Below are 13,094 nucleotides of genomic sequence, written 5' to 3'. Positions count from 1 at the left end.
GATCGGGAAACAACTTCCAGAGAAATTTGTGGTACCACTCCAATTATCAAATCTAAATTTGCCTCTAACCTCCCTCCTATCTTGAAAAGAATCTGATGGAGTGCATTGAAACAAATATTTTGGGAGATATTACTGCAGAAAACTGAGTATATGCTTTACAATATATACTAGATAAGATATACAAAAAGGAAAGAAAGAAAATATATAGAAGGGAAAGAAAGACAAAAAGGAACAAAGAAAAACAGGAAATCTCCTATTTCCTAAACAGGAAAGGAAATCTCCAACATATTTAGGAAAGGATTGTGTGCAATGTTGATAATCGACTTGTTATCACAATATAGCGTTATAGGCCTAGTTATTTTCATCCTCAAGTCATCTAGGATTATTTTTAGCCACAACTCAAAAATCCCATCAGCCATAGTCTTGAATTTGGCTTTAGCACTCGCAACCACAGACTACTTCTTGCTCCTCCATGACACAAGATTACTTTCTATGAACATGCAATAACTTATAGTACACCTTCTATCGATAGGTGATATTGCATAGTCTACATCTGTATAAACTTCTAGGATTAGCTCACCACCTTTTTGAAATAACAGTCCTATCCTAGGTGCAGATTTGAGATACTAAAGTACTTTCTAAACCTCTTGCAGATTCTCTTCTCTAGGAGAGTCATGTAAAGCTATTAGTACCCTCTGCCTAGGGGTCTCATCCTCACCAATCACCATCCTTTCCTTGTACCTTAACAATCCATTCTTCAATGTATAGCCTGGTTTGCTATCCAGATCAAGAGCAAGTTGCTCCATCAGCTCCTTGATCCAGTCTCCCATTGTGTAGCTGGACGTTACTTCCTAAAACCAATCAAGAGTAAGGGAGGTAATAGTAGCTGAGGCCCTTTCTTCCAAACATTGAGAGTGAGCATCGACTGCCTTGTTCTCATGGCCTCTCTTGTATTGAATAACATAGTCGAGCCCCATTAGTTTTGACATGTCTTTTCTTTGAAGATGGGTATGAAGTTTCTGCTGTAATAGGAACATTAGACTCTTATGATCCGTCCTTATAATGAACCTCCCTCCTTCAAGTTAATGTCTCCACTTTTCAACTACTATTAAAATAGCCAATAGCTCCTTATCATAGACACCGAGACCCAAATGATTAGGAGCCAATGTCTGGCTGATAAAAGCTAAAGGCTTGCCCCCTTGCATCAAAACTGGCCCCACCCCACAATCACTTGCATCTATCTCTAGTACAAAGGGCTAATTGAAATCTGGGAGGCTCAATGTAGGTACCTCACTCATGGCAGTTTTCAATTTTGCAAAAGCTTCTTCTTTGTCCTCACTCCAATGAAATCCCTCCTCCTTCAACAATTTTGTCAAGGGCTTACTAATGATGCCATAGTCTTTGACAAACCTTCGGTAGTACTCGGTAAGGCCCAAGAACCCTCTTAGGGATTTCACATTGGCAGATCTTGGCCAAGTAGTCATGGCTACTACCTTTTGGGGGTCTATGCTTACTCCTGCCCCTGAAATGATATGGCCAAGATACTCCACTTGGGTTTGTGCAAATGCACATTTGGACTTCTTAATGTACAACGTATTAAATCTGAGGACTTGTAGAGTGGTTCTTAAGTGCTCTAGGTGTTTGTAAAAGGTAAGGCTGTACATAAGAATATCATCAAAGAATACCAAAATAAATTGGCATAAGTAAGGCTCAAATATTGGCCTATTAGCACCAAAAAGCCAAAAAATTTCAAGTTGTGGCGATTTTATCCAATCCTTCTAATTTTGACAATTAAGGCTGAATTTGTAAAATTAGTAGCAATTCTAGCCAAATTGAAATAATGGGCTACCTGGCCGTACAATTTTGTTAAATATAGCTTTGTATAATAGTTTCAACATTTTATTATAAAAAAAAAATGTACCATTCAAATGTAATATATTTGCTGTGTGATTCTAAAAAGAAAGGGATTGTTTTAACATTTATGTGTAATATAGCAAGGGAGTTTATGTTTTTTTTATTTTTTGCACCTTTTTAAGAGAGTATAATATTCTATCTTGTATTTTAAAAAATTCTGGTGAATGTATATGTGTGTATTACTTTAGTTGCCTTCATGAAATAATTATTCATTATTGCTTATAAAATGACTTTATTATCAGTTGATTTTTTTTTTTTGCATAAATTTATGTTTGGACTTTCCAAATAGGACAAATTTTTTTTTTTCGTCCGACTTGGACCACCATCGTAGTCAATGGTAGTGGAGACAGTTGAAAGTATTTAACTGTGCCCAAATCTCTAAAGCCTCTTCCTTCCTACTGCCATTGCACCGAATGTATTTAAACTTTCATCAAATTTTAGGAATTGTTAAAAAATAACATGAGTGAGGGTGATTTGCTGTGGAGCTATCTAAAAAATTGGTCTGAGATGGAAAGGACTGTTTGTTTGGAGCTATTTAAAAAGAAAGTGAGGGTGATTTGTTTAGCTGATCTTCCTGCAACAAAAAAATTAAACTCACTCAAAAAAATGTGTTTAACATTTTATTATAAAAAAAAAAATTGTACAAAGCTGTTATTTCAATTTGGCTAACAAAATTGTTAAGCTGTTATACAAAATTGTATTTAACAAAATTGTACCACGTGGTTAAGGGTTGATAGCTGGGCAATCTGTTGTTTCAATTTGGGTAAAATTGCTACTAACTTTACAAATTCAGCCTTAATTGCCAAAATTAGAAGGATTAGATAAAATCGCCACAAGTCAAAAAGTTTTGGCTTTTTGGTGCTAATAGCCCTCAAATATTTGGTTCATAAGGGCTTGAAAAGTTGCTGGAGCATTAGTCAATTCGAAGGGCATTACCAAGAATTCATAATGCCCTTGATGGGTTCTAAATGCGGTTTTTGTAGATATCATTAGGGTGCATTTGTATCTGATGATATCCTGATCGGAGGTAAAGCTTAGAAATTTTTTTGGCTCCATGCAATTCATCCAACAAGTCTTCAATAATTGGTATGGGGAATTTGTTCTTTATGGTTAGGGAATTGAGTTGGTGGTAATCAATACAGAACCACCGATTTCCATCTTTCTTTTTAACTAAGAGCAAGGGAGAGGCATAGGGGCTTGTACTTGGTTGAATGATAGAAGTGTGTAGCATGTCTTTAATCATGCGTTCAACTTAGCTTTCTATTTTGGGGGGTATCTATAAGAGCGGATGTTAATTGGCTCATCATTAGGTTTCAGGTTGATGGTATGGTTAATCGATCTTGGGGGTGGTAGAGACTTAGGTTTCTCAAACATGTCCCCAAATTCATCTAAGAGTAAATCAAGAGAGTCCAATTAAGTTACCTCTCAAGGAGTTTGTGTAACGCTCCAAAATTTCCCTCAACTTTTATTTGCAATATCGGTAGCAAAATTGTTACAAATACACAATTCAAGAGCCATCTCATACACAATAGAGCTTCAGACAATCAAATCTAACCAGTCACGACATCTGACTCCTTGCTTACAACTCACTCCCAGGGATCTTTTCAATCGGCATTCCCTTATACACGTAGCTGCCTAAGACTGATACATCACAAGCCCATCGTCAACATCAGCTCTCACACCTAGAATGATGTTAAAAACAAGGTTAGCCACAAGGCTCAACAAGTATATTAAAATAAAGTGCATAGTAAGAAATCGAGGCAAGACAAAGTTACATAACCCATTACATGAGAAATGACCATGCTACGGCTTATAGCACCCTAAGTTCATGTTACACTCTACACTAACATGCATCCATGTACATTACGTACAACCGTGCCCTACTAATACCACATTAAGCCCCCATGCCGTGTCTCAAAACACATCGTACATAATGCTATGCTTTGCCACATTTGGCCCCATGCTATGATATAGGCCTTCACAAATGCGCAGATGTTCACATCACATGCGTTAATGTACACTCCACATGCCAAATGTATCTATATAAGGATGCCATGACATAATCATTTACTCACACAACATGCATTATTGTGTACCCCACATGCCAAATTCATATATATGTATACCACAATAGTGTTGTGGACCATCATCCACCCTCATCCTGGCTTCACCCAGGTGAGTCTAACAAGCCGTAGCTCCCTCAGTTATCCACTGAGTATTCCTCATCCTGGCTTCCACCTAGGTGAGTCTAACGAGGCGTAACTCCTTCGGTTATCCATCGAGTATATAAAAAGTGGATATCCCCGTCTTGCAATCACACCGCCGCACAAAATAATAGGTGCGCTAACACCAGTGTCAATATATCATCTACACGTAATAGATATACAATCGCATCATGATGATTTGACTAAACACATTTCCTGTTCACATTGTTTATCATGTTGTATACCCCATGTTATGGCTTACTTCATGTATGACACACGCCTGTGCTCATGGAATGTGAATGGCCCTCAAGATCATGCATGTCAATATGTTAACAATATCACATACACTAATCAATACCCATAACCCTTATTAACCGTATGTCGCCCTCATTGGCGTGGCAGCACACGCTTGCTCTGCCTAGACTTTATCAGCACAACGATGGCAAAGCTCTCGCTCAGAGGTCGAGGGAACAAATACCGTCATGTAAAAACAACTTGCTCAATGCACATGTAAGCACATAAATATTGTCTCATGCATGAACACATGATCTCACACACATTATGCCACCACCCATACCATTTGACACACTTAGTTGATGCTATACAACATTAAACTCATATTTGTATGATATCGCCACACTTATGGCATTAGGCACCAACCCAATACTTATAGGTCGACATGTTAATATTCCACGTAATTCCGAGTTTAGGTTATGAACCCTTATATGGCGTATGTATTTGTGCCACTTCATCTCCAGGATTAAGGGCGACGCCCGTCACTATTCACGCTATGGATTGGTCTAGATTATTTGGTAATATCAAAGATTACAAGGAGGTTGGTTAGTTGACCACCACTACCATATGAGACGACCATGCAGACACACCGGTAATACCCCAACCACACCAGATCTCCCCGACTCTCTAAAAACCTAGGCCCCAATCTTGGGTCGGCATCATTCCCAAGGAAACAGGGTGATACAAAGTCCCGTGACGATTAGAATTAAATATTGCAAAGAGTCTTTTATTTAACTTAAAACCATCGTCAACAAATCACCAACAACTCACAATTTATATAGTGGGTTCCATGCATGTTCACAAATTTAATATTCGGAATCGAATAAAGGTAAGGGAAGGAATAGATTACCCAAAACAACGGGGTTTTGAATACAAATTAAAGAGCATGCTAAGAGGGTCTAGAACTTGCCTGTAAATAACCGGTTCCAAGCTTTCCTGCACTCCCGCGACAAAGTAATATTTTTTGTAGGCAGATAATGAGATTACGGCTCAAAATAATGAAATCCAACCATGTAAAATTTATAATTTAATTGTACAACATTTAATACTTCTACTCCCTACTTACCCAATACTTGTAACCTCCAATTTCACCGAATTTTCCCTTGATTTTCTTGGATTTCTCCCCAATTTCTCCCTTTCCTTCGCTGCTGTTGCTTGCCCTTTCCTTCACATTCTGCCCGATTTTGCCACCAAAGGGGAGGAGAAATCGGCTTAAAAAGGGTGGCAAATGAGTAGCTGAGGCGCAGCCACATGGCAGCCGCAGAGTGGCTGAAACTACATCTTTTTGGCCCTTGGCCGAATAAATTGGCCTTTTTCCTCCCGCGCGTGCACAACCACCTGATCTAGGTCCCTCCTTATTTATATAACACCCCCCATTAATTTTAAAGAAACCCTCCAGCCCATTTTCTAAAATTACACCTAAACCCCCGAAGTCTCTGGAATCCCCCTTACATCCAAATCAATAATTCCATAAATGTAATAAATTCATAATTGAAATACCACATACTTACAATTCTGTAAATACCCTCAAGTAGAATAATTAACTAGCTTAATTGCCCAATCCACTACTCGACATTCCATATCACAAAATCACAAATTGACATGCCATGTCATTATTTTCCAGTATAAATTCCCTGGTCCTAAAGCACCTCGACGAGCTACCAAGAATCCCTCAATTGAATTCCTTATAATCATAAATCCTCAATAAATTATTTTCAATACTCAAAATTACAGATTATTATTTTCTCAAAATACCAGGATGTTACAGTTTGTGCGGAGTCCATTAAATTCAGCACGAGCTTCCCCTCACCTTTATGTGTTCTCCTCCAATTCAACCACATGTATGGAGAAAAGCTGGGCCACTTGTGTCCATTTGTTCTTGAATAATTTGTGTAGCCTCTTGCTTGAGATTGTCTTACACGTTCTTGCATCCATATTGTCAGTTAGGTTCATCCTCCTTCCTCCCTTCTCGAATGTCACTTCCATCTTATTAAAGTCAAAGTGGATGGGGCTGACTTCTCTCATCCAATCAACCCCTAGAACCATATCACATCCCCCCAACTTCAATAAACGTAGATCAGCCTCAAAATCTTCCCCCTGCATCTATCAACAAAACCCTACACACGCCAACTTGTGAGGCTGAGTCCCTGTGAGGCTGCATTTCAACTTCTTAGCTATTCCTTCATCCAGGAAGCTGTGAGTGCCTCCGCTGTCAATGAGGATCATTAAACTACTCTCTCTTGCTTTCCCTTCCACCTTGATAATCTTATTAGTGGCCACTCCCCTTAAGGCATGTAGGGAAATCTCCACCGTCTTCCCCTTGACTGCATTCCTCCTCTTCTTCCCCAACATCTTCTTCGATTCCATCCAACAACAATAGCTGTCGTTTGCACTGATGGCTAGGAGTGTATTTATCTCTGCATCTGAAGCAGAGACCTGCCAATCTCCTCTGCTTCACCAAATTCCCCAAGAATGGCTGAAGGGGTGCTGGGAGGGCCGCCAACCGCTTGCTGCCTTGTCCCATGGTTCCTCCATTTTTACCCAACCCTCTACTTCCTTGTTGTAAGGGCATCACCTGCCACCCTTTATTCACTCCCTTCAGCTTCTTAACCAACCCCTTTACAGTTAGCTCCTATAATTTGGCACATTTAGAAGCTTGCTGTATCGTCTTCGGTTGGAACATTTTGACAGTGGGGTGAATTTCTTCGTTCAAGCCGCTAATGAAGCTTGACACGAAGTATTCCTTCGTAAGGGTGGGATTTGGGAGCAACATGAGAGCCTTCAACTTTTGAAACCTCTGTTGATAGGCTTGCACCAATTTTCCCTGCCTCAACTTATTGAACTCCTCTGCCACGTCTAGCATTCCCTTTTCACCAAACCGCTCACACAAGCCATCCTCGAATTCCTTGCAAGACCACTCCTCCTTCACTCCACTCCAGCCTTGGTACCACGCGTCTCCCGCGTCATTCAGATAAGCCACTGTAAGTGTCACCTTCTGGTGCTCAACCACGTTGTACAAGCTGAACATCCTCTCGCATCACCTCACCCACCACCTTGGATTATGGTCATCAAATAAGGGAATCTCCATCTTAGGCATAGGCAGATCGATCTGATGCAATCCGATTCCATTGCCTTACCTCCTTACTCCTACATTCTCCTCCATCACATGATGTTCCACCTCCAACTCTGTAGATGCCTCAGATATGAAGTTTCCTCCCTGGCCCTTTAAGATTGGCTTAGACCTCTCCCTCGGAGTAAATTCAGGTGAAATTCTTACTTGAGTTTGGCGCAAAAGCATCAATACAAATTGTTGCATCTGATCCTCCAGCTTCGCGGTCTGTGATCTGCTTTCCTCGCGCCACACATTCACAGCTCCTTCGATCCTACTCTCCACAGAATTCTTCAACACCTCCTTACGGTTTTGCATTTCCACCACCGTTGTCGTCACCTGTTGGAGCTACGATTCCATCTGCTTCATCCTAGTTCTGTCCACCATCACCCACTCTGATCACCCAGAACTTTGCTCTAATATCAAATTGTTAGAATCACATTCTAACAAGGAGAAATTCTCTCACAATTCAATGAGAATTGCACGGGAAGTGATGAATCGAGATAGAAGAAAGAATAAAAAGAGAGAGAGAAATTGGGAGGGAAAGAGAGATCAAGAGACTTGAGAGGGAATAGAATCAATTGAATTTCCAATGAATGCCTCTAAGGGGGCCACGAAGGTTGGTTTATATACCAAGCCTTGGTGCCAACATTTGAATATTACGTTTGAATTTTAATCCATATGCTATAACTACCTTCCCCCTTATTACAATCATACCCCCTATCCTTCTGCCTTAGTAATCTCCTTATTTACAGTCCTGTGACAATCTTTTTCTGTCATAGATCCTTTCTTAGTTGATCTATGCTGCTGTTTTAGTTGGAAGGACTTAGCTACAGTTTGGGTAGAGATTTTCAAGAACATACAAGAATTCTGAAGATGACTCACAATGAACAACCTGTGCTAACACTTCTTTGCTTATCGTTGAAAATAACCACCTGAGCAATAACTGATCAGACTTGAGCCATAAGAGAGAATCCTCATTTGCCTTCTGTCTATCAGGATTGCTAGGATCTGGATCTGGGGACATATTTTGCAGGAGATTTGTCTGATTTCAAGATGAAGGAAACTAGGTCAAAAGCTTGAATTGTAGCCAGAATCTGAGCTTTCAAGAGTAGGTACTTTTCAGTCTCCAATTTGTTAGGATTGAAATTGAGAGCTTTCGGAATTGAGGAGAAATCAATTTGTAATTGAGATAACAGGATTTGAGACTAGGTTTTGAGATGTTTCACTCAAAGAATGCTCAGGATTTATTGCCATTGATGTAAATCGTTGGCTTTGATACCATGTAATAACTAAAGAGAAAATAAACAATTTAGGGGTGTTCATGGTTCGGTTTGGCCGGTTTTAAACCGGTTTAAAACACCAAACCGCAAAGTCGGTTTTGCACCAAATCAAACCGATCGGTTTGATTTGGTGCGGAAAACCGAACCAAACCAAACCGCAGTTTGCGGTTTGGTTCGGTTCGGTTTCCGCGGGTTCAGATTTATCCATTTGGCTCGGTCCGGGTCGGTTTGGTCCGGTTCGGGCCGGTTCGGTTCGAACCGAACCGGTACTAATTTCCCTGTTTTTGCTGCATTCCCTGTTTACACTGATCTAACTTAATTTAATCCATATGGTCAACATGAGTACCTTATAATGCAGTTAAAAATAGAATTTAACAGCTAATTTAATCCCTGTTTACTAGCAACAAATTCCTAATTTACAAACACCACTATTCAATATTCATACCAGGCTATAGGGCGAAGGAAGAGATGCAAAATTCATGATTAGTTTTCCTGTTATCAGATTTCGTATAACAATATCGTTCTTCCAATATTGCAGGCAGCAAGTAGGGGTAAGGATACAAAATCTTAAGCGACACCTGAAATTGGGAGTTTCCAATTGTAACTAAAATAAATCAATAAGCTAGAAAGAAATATTTTCCACTTACAATTGAAGGCAATATGTTAACGTAGTGAAGATTTTGTGTAGCTAGCTTTAGCTTTTCATCTATTGGACCACCATTTACCAGCAGGAATTTCTTTGCATTTTCCCACTGCTTCACATAGTTCACAATATTCTTGGCATTTTATTTAAAATTAATTTTCTTGGATAGGTTGAGGCTCCAAAGAAAAAGGTTAAGAAAACAAATGTTCCTGTGTCTGAGATTGTTTATGGAGGTATGGCTCCTGCAGATGTAAAAAAAGCTGCAGAGAAGGAGTTTGAAATGGCTTTGCAGGATCGAGTTATGGAGGAAACCAAAGACAAGAAGAATGCTGTTGAGGCCTATGTCTATGACATGAGGAACAAAGTACTTAAAGCTTCTCATAAATTAGTTTCACCAATGAACTTAGACTTGAACTCAAAACAGTTTTTGCGTTCTCCAGCTTCAAGACAAATATCATGAATTTGTTACTGATTTGGAGAAGAGGGAAGCATTTATTGCTAAACTCCAGGAGGTTGAAGATTGGTTGTATGAAGATGGTGAGGATGAGACCAAAGGCGTGTATGTCGCCAAGCTTGAGGAGCTCAAGAAGGTTGAATTTGTTGCGCTTGCTGCTAGTTGATTCAATGCTAGATCTTTTATATGACTTGAAATTCAAACTCTGCAGCAAGGTGACCCCATTGAAGAGCATTACAAGAAGCACGCTGGGAGGGGATCAGTGATTGATCAACGTGTTTACTGTATCAACAGTTACGGGGAGGCAGCAATGTCAAATGATCCTAGGTTTGATCATATTGACTTGGCAGACAAGCAGAAGGTATGTGAATCTCTCTCTGGTAGTCACTTTTTTTTTTTTTTTCTTTTGGCTCAGTGATACAGTCACAAATTGATTGTAGTTATTTCCAATGTTGTTTTGCTTGGCTTTGTAGGTTCACAATGAACGCGTGAAAGCCAAAGCTCCGTCGAGAGAGAAAAAGAAGCAGCAAGACTCGCTGCTGAAGCGTGCAACTCCAGTTCTCTTATCAGCTGATGTTAGAAGGAAGGGTGGTGAATCCATTCAGAGGTAAGTCTCATTGTTTGATGTTCTTGGAATGACAGTGATGATTAGTGAAATGGGGAACCTTAAATGTGCTTATGTCTGCTTGCCCACGTCTGTGATGACACTGAGTCGGAGAATTTCTTCTTACAGGTTTTGCAGGTCAATAATGACAAAAGCTAAGCCAGCCAAGCCAGGTACACCCGAAACACCGTCACAAATGCCTTCCCAAGGAAGTGAACCACATTCCAGGGGTGCTGACCAAGACACCACCAATGCCAATTCTAGCCCAAGGGACAATCCTGGAGCTGCCAACAGTGAGGTGCCACCAGCTTCAGCAGAGCCTATGGAAACTGACAAGTCCGAGGCTGCGCCTGGTGCAGTGTAAACTACGACGGGTTTGTTTAGGCAAAAAGTTGCGGATATGCTACTTTTGTGCAGAATAGCCTTCTGGGGGTCCGTGGTTAAAAAAGGCTTTGGTTGCTTGAGATTGTGTATATCTGAAAGGACTTCCTATGATTAGCTGGTTTGTGGGAAATTTAATCGGTGGAGGTAATATCTAAGAATCCAGATGGATGTGTAAGAAAAATTTGCCTTATCCTTTCCTTCTGTTTGAAATATCTCTACTGTCCGAGGGTTTCCAAGTGTGTTAAGCGTTCATCCTCCGTTTCTATTTTGTGGGGATCTATTCTGCATTGCATTTAACTTCCTGTTCGGGGCTACGATTTGTCAACTGAAAGGAAAATAAAACAATTTATGAACATGGAATATCTCCTTTTCAATGAATATTTGATCTTCTGAAATTGTACTCTTCTTTATTAATATCTATTTTGCTTCTTAGCGATGGTTAGTGATGAGGAAGCGCAGTACTAGGAGCATTTGGGTTACAAGGAAGGAAGAAGCAAAGTTACAAAAGTTTTTTGTTGTTTAAAGATCAATCTCCAAATGGGAAATTGTTGGAGATTTGGAGCCTGATTTGGTTTATGCGATCTTTACCGAGTTGGTACGAGGGTTCTATTGCCTGATAGCGCCTTTTGTGGGAGCTTGGGGACCCTAAACTTTAAACACTAAATAACTTTAAATCTTAAATGGACTTATTCAAATTAAGAATTCTATTGTCTTAGGTTTTGTATATAAATATGTGAGTATAATTCTTATAATGACAACTTTCTTAAATAGTGAAAAATACCTAATGTAGTTGTAGGTGTAGACATTTTTTTTATTGAATCACAAAAATTTTATCTTGCAAGTGTGTAATTGTGTTTCAATTTTTTATCACTTGATTCTTTCCCAACTAGAGATGAAGGAAGAAAAGAGGGGGCAAAAGAGATTGTAACTATAATTATGGGAACAATGTATACTTTTATTCAAATGTTTTCAGGTCATTTTGTAATTTTAGAAATGTTTTGGAGCAATTTCTCAATATTGAAGAAAATGTGTTTTCGATTTTGAAATATGCCTTTGTTCTATGATTGTTAGAAACAAAAGTAATTCCATCTCTATTGTCTTAGTGATCGTGTTAGAGATAAAAAAATTGATATTTACTTAGATGGATGATTGAATTTATATTTATATTTGATTGTTTAATTATTATTTTTATATTAAAATTAAAATTTATAATTTTTTTATATTTTTTTAATTATATGTTTTTCAAAAATATTATTTTTTTATTTTTATTTCGTATCGTATTTGTTTTCTATTTCTGTACAAACTAGTATTTGATTACCTAAGTTTTTTTTTTTTTTTTTATGATTGAGAGTGCACCTTTCTCATGCTAAAATATAATAAATCATATTATATACATATATGTACATAATTAATTTTTAAAAATATTTTATTTATATTAAATAACAAAAAGTGTTGAAAAGAAAAAAAATAATTTTAAAAAACACTTATTTTAAATATAACCCCGATCATATTTTTATTATTTCAAAATATTGACAACTATAAATTCTTAAAATTTGTCACCTCTATTTCTCGGGTCCTAACTCTACCGTGGGACACGAATTTGTAAACGATAATTTTATATTAAAAGTTTTAAATAAAAAAAATATAATAATTTTTTATTAAGATAATAAATAGAAAATTTTAAATTTTAGAAGTACTCCCAATGTAGTAGTTTAATTGCAAGTTTTCTAATGAAACATGCAACAACGTATTCCACAAAAATTTTTGTACTCACAAAATTCTTTCTTTGACATCCTTACACTCGGTAATGTTATTTGCTTGAAATGCAAATTATTTAAAATCAAATTTTATACATATATTTTAAAAATAACAAAAAAAAAATTTAATACACCCAATTCACCCTTCTTAGCTGAACACTCCCATATATTCTTATAGAAATCATTGCAGTTGTATGTCACAATTTTGTCTATATTAACAACGAATACTTTATGATCTTTACTTACATCATCGATGAGGGTTTTGTGTTTGCATAAAACACTTTGAAGCAATAATTTTTAAAACTGTTGCTAACTTTGCCTCTTGCAATAGCTCTTAAAGTGTTGTTCCCTAAATGAGATTTGAGTGACCACCTCCCATTATTAAGTTAGCAAGGTTAACCAAAATGTCACAATTTGTTACCAAAAATTGACAGTAAAATCAAATTTA

At 38.1% G+C, this 13,094-nt stretch overlaps 1 protein-coding gene across 2 annotated transcripts in view; it reads left to right on the top strand.

The window, feature by feature from the left end:
* Positions 1-11,284, top strand: part of LOC127789989 (heat shock 70 kDa protein 15-like) — a 40,633-nt gene extending 29,349 nt beyond the window's left edge. For both annotated transcript variants that reach the window (XM_052319175.1, XM_052319177.1), the window contains exons 6-10: positions 9,617-9,811; positions 9,888-10,037; positions 10,113-10,262; positions 10,375-10,508; positions 10,635-11,284. In XM_052319175.1, the coding sequence (XP_052175135.1) occupies positions 9,617-9,811; positions 9,888-10,037; positions 10,113-10,262; positions 10,375-10,508; positions 10,635-10,869 (864 nt within the window). In that variant the 3' untranslated portion in view covers positions 10,870-11,284. The remainder of the gene's footprint in view (positions 1-9,616; positions 9,812-9,887; positions 10,038-10,112; positions 10,263-10,374; positions 10,509-10,634) is intronic.
* The last annotated feature ends 1,810 nt before the right edge of the window (positions 11,285-13,094 follow it).

This window comes from Diospyros lotus, chromosome 14 (genome assembly GCF_014633365.1).
Source record: "Diospyros lotus cultivar Yz01 chromosome 14, ASM1463336v1, whole genome shotgun sequence".
Lineage (NCBI taxonomy): Eukaryota > Viridiplantae > Streptophyta > Magnoliopsida > Ericales > Ebenaceae > Diospyros > Diospyros lotus.
The sequence above is the reverse complement of the archived record's forward strand: the minus strand, read 5'-3'. Positions and strand labels throughout refer to the sequence as shown.